At 43.3% G+C, this 14,383-nt stretch overlaps 1 protein-coding gene across 2 annotated transcripts in view; it reads right to left on the bottom strand.

Annotated features, from left to right (window-relative positions):
* Positions 1-14,383, bottom strand: part of LOC115462635 (BTB/POZ domain-containing protein KCTD8-like) — a 417,331-nt gene that overhangs the window by 206,808 nt on the left and 196,140 nt on the right. Inside the window, exons 3-4 of one of the 2 annotated variants that reach the window (XM_030192629.1) lie at positions 4,614-4,645; positions 1,802-1,811 (exon numbers count right to left, since the gene is read on the bottom strand). The exons of the other annotated variant lie outside the window; for it this stretch is intronic. Coding sequence (XP_030048489.1) covers positions 1,802-1,811; positions 4,614-4,645 — 42 coding nt within the window. The remainder of the gene's footprint in view (positions 1-1,801; positions 1,812-4,613; positions 4,646-14,383) is intronic. 2 annotated transcript variants of the gene reach the window in all.

A 14,383-nucleotide genomic window follows, 5' to 3' on the forward strand; every position in this document is an offset into this window, starting at 1 on the left:
AGTCAACTCAACAATAACCAGATATTCAAAGCCAAAGCCCGGACAGGGCCTGGCCTTGAATATCTGGGAATAACTGTGTTGGTAACATGCTCACCGCTGCTGACTGAGCTGACTGAATATTGACCCTTATGTTACTTGCTTAAAATGTCAATTTCTTCAGCTGGAGCAATATATTAATTTCTAGAACAGTGGACCAAGAACAAGGAAAGTCAAAGTTCCACTCCCACTGATGCTCTTTGTGGTCTTGGGCAAGTTATTTAACCCTCCTTTGCCTCAGGTATACACTTAAGGGCAATATTCAGCACAGTGGCAATTAACTGACCATCACCAGCTAAATCAGACTTGGATATTCAGTGTCAGGCCCTACTGGACACCATCATTCAATATCTGGCCCCTGTTCTTGATGGTACCCGGACGTTATCCGATATAGCCCATATTCAGTGCTATATCTGCATAATCAAATATAATAATGTTCCACCTACCCAGGTACTGTCCAGCACTAACTGAAGAGTACCGCAGTCATGGTCAGAGCAGATATTCAGAAACAGTGTCCAGTTAAGTGCCATTGAATATCTGCTCCTGGGACAGCCAGTGTGATTTGACTGGGCAGGAGCCCTCCAGGTTCATGAAAATACCTACGGTAACTAATATTGCTTGTGCTGAGCTAGTACTGAAATAATGTGAGCTAGGTCCAAACTCCCTACTCCTTCCATTCTCTAGAGTACTGCTCAATTTTTGAAAAGTTGCCTCAGTGTATGATGCCTATAAGACAGCGCTTCTTAAGTCTTTCCTGGGCCAGAGTTCTAGCAGCACCAGTATGATCTCTCCACTAGCAGAGATGTCAAGACTGGCCATTTCCACATTTCCAAAGAATGAGAATGACTACCCCAGTAAGTGAGCTTGAAGGTTGAAGAGTGTGATTATTTTTAGTGGGATATAAATCTAGATAAATATGAGCACTGTGTTGCCTTTCAAATGAAAAGAGCAATACAAAATGATATTTAGCTTTCGTTGGTTTTTAATTTCAACATCATTTTTAATCCCATATGAAAACAAAATTGGAAAGCCGAAGAACTGGAATAGAGGGAAATGACTGAAGATTGAGTAGTTAGAAAGGAATGGATATTCAAATGCATACACACACATACAAGCAGTGTGTATGTGTGTACGTGTTTCTAATGCACATCTCTCTCTCTCTCCTTATTAAATATTCAATCAATTCTCCCCTCCTCTACTCCATCCTCTGAGAGATGACAAATGTCGATCAAGCAAACCCGGTTATGACATTACTTGGATAGCTGCAAAAACCATAATCCTTTTGGCTTCAATATCTTTCCCTTCAGCAACACTTCTATGGCCTCAATATCATCTTCCCCATTCCAAGAATCCTACTTTAGCCTCAGTACCCCCTCAGCCACACAGCACATCATTTGCCTCCTGTCAGCCAAGCAGTTTTAGTTCTTCCTTCTCTCTTCTCTTTTCTTTGGCCACTGGGGCCTGGGGATCTCCTATGACTTCATAGCTCCAGCTGTGTTCCAGTTCTGTGTATGGCGAAAGAGGGGGTACAACTAGGTTCCCTGTGCATGGGAAAGAATAAGTGGCAGGACCTGTGCATGGAAAAGGATTGGAATCAGATGGAGATATAATCCTTCTCTGTCTTCCTCCCTTTGCTCTATATGCCATCTTCCACATCCCTATCTCTTCCATCTTGGTCTCAGATTCCTTTCTCCCATGATCACTGATCCTCCCTCTCATCCCACATCTCCAATCCTCCTTTCAGCTTCCTTGATGTACTCGTCACTGCCTTTTCCCTCATCTCTGCCCTTCATCTCTTTTTGCATCCTTCTCCTTCTCCTCCATCACTAGCATCCCATCTCCTTCTCCTTTCCTGAGATTTCTCCTACTCTTTCTTTCCGTAATTCCAGCTCCCATTTTGATTCCTGTTCTCCTTCTATGCACCAATCACTATAATCTTTTTCCTTGTTCCAAACAAATAACTAAAAAAGTAACAAAAATAAGGGGTCCTTTTACTAAGCTGAGCTAAGCAGGGCCGCTGAGAGACTGGGCCGGGCCTGGGGCAAGGCCTACCCTGGGGCCCTGCCCAAGCCGTCCCCCTGAAGTCGCCACCGCTTCCCCTCCACTCCCAGACGTCACCACCGCCGCTCCCCCCTCCCCCCCTCCGAGGTCGCCGCCGCCGCTCCCCCCCCCCTCCGTCCGCCACCGGGCTGGGCCCCCTGCATTGAAATCACAGTGCCTCTCACCTCCGTGTGAAGGTGCTGCAGGCAGCACGGCAGCAGATCACCTCCCTTCGGCCCTCCTTCCCTCCTTGTGTCCTGCCCTCGCTGAAGTTACGTCAGACAAGGGCGGGACACAGGGAGAGAAGGAGGCCCGAAGGGAGGCAATCTGCTGCCCTGCTGCCTGCAGCGCTTTCACATGGAGGTGAGAGGTGCTGTGATTTCAATGCAGGGGGGCCCGGCCCAGTAGCAGACGGTCGACGACGGAGGACGGGTGGGACTGCAGCGCTGGGCCCCCCTTGGAGGCCTGGGCCCGGGGAATTTTGTCCTCCCTGCCCCAGCAACCAGCCTGGGTTTTATCACATCGCAGCTGTTAGCGCACACTTGTGCTAATGGCTACTGCACATTAAAACCAATCAACGTGGAAAAATTCCTGAGCTAGCTGGTTAGCTTGGGTAGGGGCAAGTCATGGGACAGCCCTGCATGCTAGCTGTTACAACTGCCAATAGTGTGGTTATACTTAACACCATCTCGACAGGTAGCATTAAGTGCAGCAAAGCTGCCATCAGTTCAGCAGTCTCTTCATGTTCAAGTGTACAGCGCTGCGTACATCTAGTAGCGCTTTAGAAATAAGTTCTAGTAGTAGTAGCATAACCATGTTGTGCTTGCAAAAGCTTTTCAATCCCCCAATCAGCACTCCCCCTGACAGAAACCCCCAGTTCAATCCCACCCCAATCAAGAACCCCCCAATCACTGGAAAGGAACCTCCACCAGCCAACCACCTCAATCAAGCCCCCCCCCCCCCCCACACACACACTGAAGCCCCCTCTAAGATCAGATCCCCTACAGGCTTCCCAAAGATTAGGCCATAGGCGCCTCGTATAAGAGGCTTGGGGAGGCTAAGCCTCCCCAGCCCAACCCTGACCATCTTGTGTTTCTTCTGCTGCCCGCCGTCTCCATCGTCATTTTTACTGCACTGAAGAGTTCTGCCTCGGCACCGGCAATTCAGGGTCAGCCTTCTGCCAGCATCGGGGCTTTCTCTTCAGGCATGTCTCACTCCCTCCCAGCTGAGCTCTGCAGAAAAGAGGAAGTTACGTTAGAGTCCTGGACGCCCCTGAGGAGAAGCCCCGACGTTGGCAGAAGGCTGACTCTGAGTCTCTGAATTGCCGGTGCTGAGGCAGAACTCTTCAGTGCAGTAAAAATGACCACCGGGGAGACAGCAGGCAGCTGAAGAAACAGGGAGAAAGATGCAAGACTCCCAAAACGAGTGGAAGTGAGCCTTTGTAGCCCAGTAAGTAAACAAGGAAGCCAATTTGGTTAATGTGTTTCCCCAGCATGACATCCTCACTGCCTTCAGCCCAAACAAAACAAACAAACTTTTGAGCTGCTGCATCCAGGTTGTTCTTGATTGTTGATCGTAACAAGGCTAAAGCTGGGGCACATGGAATCACATTTTAATGTCATCTCATTTGTAGGAATTAGCATTTTAGATACACAACTGGATTATTCTGTTTTTAGGCATGTTTCAGGGACAAGTGGTTTTATAGGTCAAAATAAAAATAAATATTTTTTTAATGCAGATCTCTTTTGTTTAAACGTAACTAAATGGGCTATAAGCCCCTAATGGTGTATTAGGTTCTGCCCAGTGTAATATTTTTGGTACAGTAAAGTTCTGAGTGTGTTTTTCCACAAAGATGTGCATAGTGTTTTGCAGTTGAGCGATTATGGTTAGTATATGCTTTGAGCAATCACTTTATTCTTTGACATATGATACATATTTAATATCTAAATTTAATAAAAGTATTGTGACTTTTATTTTTATTTTTTTTTTCTGTGTGTTATCAGACAATTATGGATTTAAGCTCCACCCCTGGCCCCATCCCTAACTCCACCCCCTTTAGCCTCCCCAAACAGTTGGGCCACCGACCGCCTATGGATTAGGCTGTACCCCAAAGGAACAACCCTTGAACCAAAACCTCCCCATACCATGGCCTTACCATCCCCACCCCCAGGACTCACCCAAGGGCTTCCCTGGCACTTTAGTGGGCCAGAGTGGGAATGGTCCCACTCTGCTCCCATCCCAGTGCTACTCAGGGTTCAAAGTGGTGCTCAGAGTACTACCACTAGACGTCAATCTGCCATCTAAGAAGTGGATTACCTTTGTATGTCAGATTGACCACCTAGTGAGGATCCTGTTAGAAAGTCATGAGCACCATTCTGTACACAACAAAATTAAAAGGGACCAAGGAATAAAAACAAAAATAGGAAACACAAAATCAAAATATGAAGAGCAATTCTACAAAGAGTGCCTAAAGTTAGGCACCAATTGCATGCACAAATATTTAGAATAGGCACACTTAAGAGTTTGAATTATGTCACATATTGGCATTTACATGCGCATCTGCTAGGTGCTTTCTATAAAACTGGTATGCTAGTCACATGGGGCTAGATTCTATATATGGCACCTGAAAAATCCAAGCAAAATAAATTTCTGCCTAAGCATATTCTATAAGAGGCGCTGAGATTTAGGCACAATATATAGAATACGCTTAGGTGATATCCCAGTGCCTAGAACTATGCGCATCGATTTACATCAATGAAAATGTGGCATAAATACCAGCACATAGATTTCGGCGCAGGGCATATTTTATAACAGTGCATGTAAATGTTGTAACGCCACAAAACACCCATTACCACATCCCTTTTTGGCTCCGCATTAGAATTTAGGAATGGTGCATTACAAATTAAGTCTCAAAATTGGCATAAAACTGCAGATAGAAGTTTTTCCCACCAAAACTTCTAAATCGTAATTTTTGAAAAGATAGAATTGGGATGTTTTTCATTGAGGGCTTCCAAATAGGATGGGGGTGTGATGGAGGCATGTTTTGGGTGGAACTTGGGTGGACTTACAGTCTGGATGTTTTTACTATGATAATGGAACAGAAAAAAAGGCCCAGGGCAGAAAAGAAGTACATTTTTATCTAGACCTGTTTCAGTTATGGCTAAGTCTGAAAAGGTGCCCTAACTCCAGCTGACCACTAGAGGGATGAAGGCATAACCCCCCTTAATTCCCTAGTGGTCACTGACAGTCTCCCACCCCCCAAAGATTTGATAGTGGCAGTAGATACCACGCTCTGACAGCTCAATATTATGGCCATTCCTAAAAAAGCATTAAGTAAGTGGAGTAGCTTAGTGGTTGGTAGATAGATGTGATCTACTTGAATTTCAGCAAAGCCTTTGATATGGTCCCTCACTGAAGACTCGTGAATAAGCTGAGAGGGCTGAACTTAGAACCCAAAGTGGTGAATTGGATTGGAAACTGGTTGATTAAAAGGCAGCAGAGGGTGGTGGTAAATGGAATCGAATCGGAAGAAAGGAAGGTGAGTAGTGGAGTGCCTCAGGGATCAGTGCTGGGGCCGATTCTGTTTAATATACTTGTGAGAAACATTGCTGAAGGATTAGAAGGAAAGGTTTGCCTTTTTGCAGATGACATGAAGATAGCCAATAGAGTGGATACCCTGAAGGGAGTAGAAACCATGAGAAGGGATCTCCAAACGATAGAAGAATGGTCAAGGGTCTAGCAGTTAAAACTTAATAAAAATCAAACTGGAGAATCCCACCTAATATATCAACTGTGCCTAAAATGGTTTTAAACTTTCCAAATCACAGGTACACAAAATTACACAATCAACATTATATATATCTCAAATAAATACGATATGGTGAATAATATCCTGAGAAGGGGTAACATTTAATACATTACAATATACCTTGATATAGTGCACATATTTATTGTAATGACAAATTTACAACAGCACAGCACTATTACAATTTCACAACATCTTTGAATAACTTACGACTGCTTGGATAAAACTAAAATATCTGCAGATTAGCAAAAGGGCTCCTAATTATCCAAATCTTGACACCCAATACTTCATTCACATACAAATCTCTAGAAGTTATATATAGCAGCTTGGGGAAATTCAAAAACCTTAAGTTTGAGGCATGTGCCATATTTTCCAAGATATCCACTTTCAGTCTTAAATTGGTAACATCCTTAATTATAAAAACATGCACAGGCTTAATATTTTCTAGTTCTTTCTCAGTCTCTCTTAACTTCAAAGCAGTCTCACATAAACAGAAATATTCTTCTCTACTTCTTGAGCCAACCCATTGACCTGAGGTATGACAGCTTCTCCTAATTGTAATGTGGAGGGGCATAATTGAACGGGGATGACCATCTCTAAGGACGCCCATCTCTGAGGACGTCCCCGTGAATGGGCGGGGCATTCTGTATTATCGAAACAAGATGGGCGTCCATCTTTCGTTTCGATAATACGGTCAGGGATGCCCAAATCTCAACATTTAGGTCGACCTTAGAGATGGTCGACCTAAATGTTAAGATGGTTGACCTTAGAGATGGGCGACCTCGGTTTTCGCCGATAATGGAAACCGAGGACGCCCATATCAAAAACAACCAAATCCAAGTCCTTTGGTCATGGGAGGAGCCAGCATTCGTAGTGCACTGGTCCCCCTCACATGCCAGGACACCAACCGGGCACCCTAGGGGCACTGCAGTGGACTTCACAAATTGCTCCCAGGTGCATAGCTCTCTTACCTTCGGTGCTTAGCCCCCCAAAACCTACTTCCCACAACTGTACACCACTACCATAGCCATTAGAGATGAAGGGGGGCACCTACATGTGGGTACAGTGGATTTCGGATAGGTTTTGGAGGGCTCACATTTACCACCACAAGTGTAACAGGTAGGGGGGATGGACCTGGGTCCGCCTGCCTGAAGTGCACTGCACCCATTAAAACTGCTCCAGGGACCTACATACTGCTGTGATGGAGCTGGGTATGACATTTAAGGCTGGCATAGAGGCTGTCAAAAAATGTTTTTTTTAATTTTTTTTGGGTGGGGGGGGTTGGTGACCACTGGGGGAGTAAGGGGAGGTCATCCCCGATTCCCTCCGGTGGTCATTTGGTCAGTTCGGGCACCTTTTTGATGCTTGGTCATGAAAAAACAGTGACCAAGTAAAGTCGGCTAAATGCTCTTCAGGGACACCCTTCTTTTTTCCATTATCGGCCGAGGACGCCCATCTCTTAACCACGCCCTCGCCCCGCCTTTGCTACATTGCCGACACGCCCCCGTGAACTTTGGTCGTCCCCGCAACGGGAAGCAGCTGAGGATGCCCAAAATCGGCTTTCGATTATGACGATTTCGGCGACCCTGAGACAAGGACGCCCATCTCCCAATTTGTGTCGAAAGATGGGCGCCCTTCTCTTTCGATTATGCCCCTTATAGCCTCCCATATGGCATCAAGTGTGAACACATCTGGGAGATCAGATATAGATATAAACAAATGTTCTGTTTCAGTACTCACAACTAACATCTCCCTCCTTTCAGGGTCTCCTGGTGCCACTGATACCTCATCCGCTTCCATCCTCTGGTTCACTTCCTATGAACAGAATCATCAAAGGCTGCCTCACAGGAAGAGCACCCAGCTTCCATGCCACTTTTAACACCTCCCACTTCCGGCACTCCAGCAACTTTGACATGAGTCCAGTTGGAAGAGGCAGCAGAAATGCTGAACATGGCAGTGTTCTCATTTCCAGACTAAAACAGAAATTGTGGCCTAGAGAGCCTGTGGCTGCATCCGCCTCCTGTGGTATCTCAAGTGGGCTTTGTCTGGCATCTCTCAAATTTGAAGCTCATTGCACAAATATATCCATTTGTACTAACCTGGTCTTAGAGGAATAGACTTGGGTTTTCCTTTTGTGCTTGACCATGTAAAGAGGAAATTAACAAAAAGAGGAGATGCAATCAGCAAGATTCATATCACTGCAGCCAAATCGACTCTACCTCCTGTCTGCAGTGTTTTCTTTAATTAATTCAGGGTTGGTTTTTTTTAGGAATACCCACATGTGTGAAGAGTCTTTGTAACTTCTTAATTAGTCTTGCGTTTTGGGTTCAAAGGTAAATCTTTCTCAGTCCTTCACTACTGAAGGATTTTGAGTCAATAGCAAGCCCTGCTATTGAACAGTGCACCCAGGAAGATTACATGAATATTTTATTATCTGTGGTTGTGATTTTGGAAAGATTATATACTCTGTTAAATGTCATATTTTTGTGGTATTCTGTTTTTCTTATGTATAAATATTAAGCTCCACCCACAGAAAAATGAAGCCATATTTCTGAATTCCAAAGTATCTGGAGTCCTGTCCAAAACTAGTTTAGCTCTCTATGCGGTTTTCTTCTGATTATTACAGGTAGTACTTTATCATCCTCCTGAGATGTCATGTTTTCATCAGCAGCAAGCTCTGCTATAATTCTTTTAGACTGTCTATCCTAATACAATGCACCAGTTCTGAGCAGAGAGAGGTTGCTGCAGTAAGGGAGCAGAGCCAAAAAAAAGTTATGGAAGTGTTAAAGTAGAAAGTGCTACAGTTTGATAAACACTTCCTTCCCCGATAACTTGGCTGACAGAGAAAAGAGAAACCATGAATTAGCAATAAAAATTTTGCTTTTCTTTTTCAGGAGAAACTTAAGGTCATTTCCTAAACTTTAGTAAAGATACAGAAAGTTAACAACTCAGGGGACAATATTCAGCTGTCGGTGGTGAGTATTTTGCTCACTGCCGACATCGCTATTATCAGATATTCAAATCTGAGGCCTACATGGGCTTTGGCTTTGAATATCCGGTTATTTTTAAGTCAGCTAACACATAGCCGCTTAGGTTGATATTTATTGTGTTCCATTACATTGTATTGTATTGTACAGCTCCTATTCTGCCTTTAACCTTAAGGGTGCAAGAGAACTTTGCATTCGAAGGAATTTACAACAATCTTCCTTAGTAAAAGCAAAATACAATTTACAGTCACTGATTTAAAAATAAACAAGTTCCAAGTGCCTTTTGAAAAAGAAGATAAGATGAAATCTGACGAATCTGGTAGGGAATATTAATCCAGATTTTGGCACTTTGATATACAAAAGATCTCTTCCAGATAGACTTTTGTCTTATCTTTTTCACTGATGGAAAATCTAAATTCAATCTCTGTACACTTTTCAAATTTGACCTATTAAGAGGAAGTATTAAAAGCTGAACTATATTTTCAGAATGAAGTCCAAAAAAGCTTTTATAAAAGTTATTGTTTATCCAGCTATTCACTATGGGGTCCTTTCACAAAGGTGCAGTAGGCTCTACATGCATGTAGCATGCGCCAACATGAGACTACCACCAGGCTAGCGTGCCCCTGATGGTAATTTCAGATTTGGCGCATGCCCATACCACTGGGACAAATGATTATTTCCTACCACACGCAGTATTTCCAGTGTTAATCAGCAGTTGGTGAGTGTCAACTGGTCACCACGCGTGTAGCGTATGAGCCCTTACCGCTAGATCAATGGGTGGCATTAAGGACTCAGGCCGTAAATAGGTGCACACTGGTTTCAATGTTACCGGAGGCCCTTTTCCCGGCCCATTGAATAAAAGCCCTTTTCCCAGACACTGTAAAAACTAGCCCAGCATGTGCCAAAAACATGCGCCCACACTACCGCAGGCCACTTTTTGCCACAGCTTAGTAAAAGGACCCCTATGGTAATATAACACTTCAAAAAAAGAAGAGCATATTCAAAAGTGCGCTGTTCTAGGCAGAGGATAAATACATCATCTGCATAGGATAACGAGAAAATATTTTGTTCAGACAAATACCTACGCAAAAAACTCAAATATATGTTAAACAATTGGGGGAGGGGCAGCAGAGAACCTTGTGGAACCCCACAAGTTGACGGCCAAAAAGTAGATTATTTCCTATTTTTTCTGACATTGTATGTTCTATTTTTCAAAAATGCTGCAAAACAATTAAAGTCCCTACCTGTAATACCCATCTCACTTAATCTAGTCAGCAGCAGAGAATGATCTACTACATCAAAGGCCACAGAATTATCAAACTGCAAAAGAATGATGTTCTTTCCCACAGCCAAAGATTTCCTTATTTACGTTACCAACTCAATTAACAGGGTCTCCATATTATACATTGGCTGGAAACCATGCTGAGACAAATGTAGATATGTTGATGTATTAAGGTAATCAGAGAATATGTATTCACAATAATGCAACAACCATGGTTTACTGCATAAAAATAGGACAAACATTTATTCAATCTCATTTATGCACTAACCCTGGCCGTTTTAGTGCTGAATATCAGAACTTAAGCAGCAAAGTGCTGATTCTGCTTTGTGTTTGGTGCTAACTGTGGTATTTAGCAACACTGTGGGGCCCTTTTACAAAGGCATGGAAGGGCCTACACACGTACAGTGCACACCACATTGGCAATACCACCTGGCTAGTGCGTGAGCCAGGCGGTAATTCTGAATTTGGCACATGCTGAATTCCGACGGTAAACAGCAGTTGGCATGTGGGTGGTACATGAGACTTTACTGCTAGGTCAATGGGTGGCAGTAAGGTCTCAGGCTGAAAATGGACGCGCACTCGGTTCAATTTTACCGCATATCCATTTACTGGCCCTTTAAAAAATGTTCTTTTTCCTAGATGTGGTAAAAAATGGCCCAGCTTGCCCCCAAAAGATGCGCTCACACTACCACAGGCCACTTTTTACTGAAGCTTAGTAAAAGGACCCTTCACTGGTTAAGTAGTGCTGCATATTAGCGGATAGCCCTGACCAAGCAGTTTAACCTGTCAGCGGCTGGCTACATCATTTTGAATATCAGCCCCTCAGTTGTTACCATACTACTACTACTACTTAACGTTTCTAGAGCGCTACTAGGGTTACGCAGCGCTATACAGTTTAACAAATAAGGACAGTCCCTGCTCAAAGGAGCTTACAATCTAATGGATGAAATGTCAAGTTTGGGCAGTAGATTTCCTGAATAGAGGTATGGTGGTTAGGTGCCGAAGGCGACATTGAAGAGGTGGGCTTTGAGCAAGGATTTGAAGATGGGCAGGGAGGAGGCCTAGCGAATGGGCTCAGGGAGTTTATTCCAAGCATGGGGTGAGGCGAGGCAGAAAGGGCGGAGCCTGGAGTTGGCGGTGGTGGAGAAGGGTACTGAAAGGAGGGATTTGTCTTGAGAGCGGAGGTTACGGGTAGGAACGTAGGGGGAGATGAGGGTAGAGAGGTAGGGAGGGGCTGCAGATCGAGTGCAAACCACAGAAAAAAACCCAAAACCAAAGCATTAATTGATGTGGCTACTTATTTGTGCAGGCAGTAGAAGGAGGGTGAAATGATTAGTGGATTACTGGTGTTGATGGTTCTTTATAACACTACAGAGAGGGTTCAAAGTATAGAACAGAGTCCAAAAAGCACCAAGAGCCTTCAGAAACGGGACACAGTTCCTTTAATTGTAAAAATCAATATTCCAGTATAGACCCAACACGGGCCGTGTTTCGGCGCACAGCGCCTGCATCAGGGTCAAGTATGATCTAATGTAAAATGAATATTGTGTACAGCGACCAAACGTCTTCTTTATGAAATAGAAAGGAATTCAGTATACTCTATGAAATAGTCACTCCACGCATTAGGAACAGGGAGTCCCTTCGTACCTTAGTCATAAAGAAGAAGTTTGGTTGCTGTACACAATATTCATTTTACATTAGATCATACTTGACCCCTGATGCAGTCGCTGTGCGCCGAAACACGGCCCGTGATGGGTCTATACTGGAATATTGATTTTTACAATTAAAGGAACTGTGTCCCGTTTCTGAAGGCTTTTGGTGCTTTTTGTTGTTGATGGTTCTTTACCATCCCCCATAAGCTGCTGCCCTCAGCAGAATCTATGCTTATGTGAACCAAGGCATCCTCATCAAATGGATCCTTGTGACTCTACCATTTCCATTTCATGCTGGTGATTACTGTTAAGGAGAGCTATTCCCATCTATGGGCAATGTTTCAACATAGTTGAGCACCATTTATGTATATGAAAACAGGAACCAGGCTTATCCTTTTTTGGGAAATACCCAGTCTTCACTATTTTACTATAACTGTTAGTATCTATTGCACCACCAAAACGTAGAAAATTGCCTAGTACCTGTATCATTGGTAATTCATGGCCCAATGGTCTGAAGTTCAGAAATTGTAATGGGGAGAAAGTATGGAGGAATTTAAGCTTCCATTTATGAGACTTGGTTGTTGTAAGCATAGTAATGTGTTTTAATTTAATTTAACATATCGTTAGGCATTTTGTATGGATGAGTTCTTTATACTATCACTCCACAAAATGCAATAAACAGATTTAAATATATGTATATATCCATAACTTATTAAACATGTAATAATGCTTATATCATTCTCTCTCTTCTCTTCCCCAAAAGCCATACTCTACCACTTTCTCTTTGTTTTCAACTCTGGGCCAGCCCAGACATTAGGAAGGACTAGGCAGTCACCTAGGTCAGCAGTTTCAAGGGAGGGGGAGCAAAGCAATATATAGTCTTACAGTTCCACTACCTTGGAAGAATTATCAGCATGTACCCAGGAAAATGGCTTTTGGAAAATATCTTCATGAAGTATATACTAAATTAAATAAAATATTTAAATATATGATGGCCAATTATGTATTTTTTTTTACTGGATTCTTCTGGTAGGTGTGGCATTGAGCTGATCATGACTGTTAAGGCTTTCAAAATCTCTGGGAGATGCCTATGGGTCTTTATTTTATTTACAAACTAATAAAACATGCCCGTTTCTTGCGCAAATGAAACGGGCGCTAGCATGGTTTCCTTCCGAACGTCCCCCCCTCCCTACTCACCCCTTCGGCGTTCTGAAGGCACTGACCGGCATTGTTGCGGACCTCGGCACGCCACCTTCAATCTGCTTTGTCGTTGGTTGTGAAGCCACAGACGCCATTGCTCCGCCCTCAACGTCATCACGTTTGACGCGAGGGCGGGGCCCCAACACAGTGTCTTCGGTGGCTTCACCACCACGAAGGCTTCAAACCGGAAGGAACTGCCCGGAGGACCTGACAGTGACGTCAGTGTCCTCAGAACGTTGGGGGTGAGTTTTATTATATAGGATTCTTGATATACTACAAGCCACTGAAATAGCACCAAGGCGGTTAACATAATAAAAGCTCAAGAGACAGCAGAAAAGGAAGAAAATTTGGGGATATAGGAAAGAGATGGGAAATGAAAAAAGTGGTATAGTGTTCAGGTATTGAATACCTGTTGAAAAAGCCATGTTTTAAGAAGTTAATTGAATGGGGAGGGGCTGAAAATCCTCTAGCACTGACCTTGCTTCAGTTCCACCACTATATTTTTTCTCCTACCTCTAGTCCCTATCTTCTAACCCTCCTACTTCTATTACTTGTGTTGCTCCTCCCTACCTGCATAGACTGCCATTGCAGACTTCCAGTGCACCCTGTGTAAGATGGTTCTGTTCTTTGTTTCTGATTCTGTAGACCATAGCGGCCTCCTTTAATCCAGCCCATGTGCCTCTTCTCTCCATTCTACTTGCATTTTTGGTGATTGTGTAAATTAGCATAAATATGTGATCAATTATGCAGAAAAATTATGCAAGCACATAATTGCATAATTCCTCACAGGGCTAGTGGAAGACTATTAATTGCCTATGGAAATCTTCAGTCTTGCTCCCCCAACATATATGCATATGACTAGCTTTTGAAAATTAATATTTTGCTTTAGCATGAATAAAAATTCTGCATTTATACTGAGATGTATGTACTTGAAAAATAAAATTTCAGGATACTTGCACAGCCAAAATTAATCCATTTGCCACAACATTCTCAAAACAAAGCACTTGTATAGCTATCATCCAATGCTAGCTCCAGAAGTGTTTTTGAATATTGACCTGATAGCACACAAACAAAAGACATTCAAGATACTGTCTTCTGATGTAAATCTATCACTTATTATGACAAGCATAAGTACATACACTGCTGTGGTATCAACCAAAGCAATTACTGAAAACCATTAAAAAGACTCTACCCTCCTGATATTCAATACAATTTAATATGGCAGGAGAGGCTCCTACCCGGTTAAGGGGTCCTTTTACTAAGGTGCGCTGAAAAATGGCCTGTGGTAGTGTAGGCGTGTTTTGGCCATGCAAAATAATTTTTCAGTGCACCTGTAAAAAATGCCCTTTTTTTTTTGGACATGCGGCAAAATGAAAAATGG

The sequence above is a fragment of the Microcaecilia unicolor genome, chromosome 2, assembly GCF_901765095.1.
Source record: "Microcaecilia unicolor chromosome 2, aMicUni1.1, whole genome shotgun sequence".
Classification (NCBI taxonomy): domain Eukaryota; kingdom Metazoa; phylum Chordata; class Amphibia; order Gymnophiona; family Siphonopidae; genus Microcaecilia; species Microcaecilia unicolor.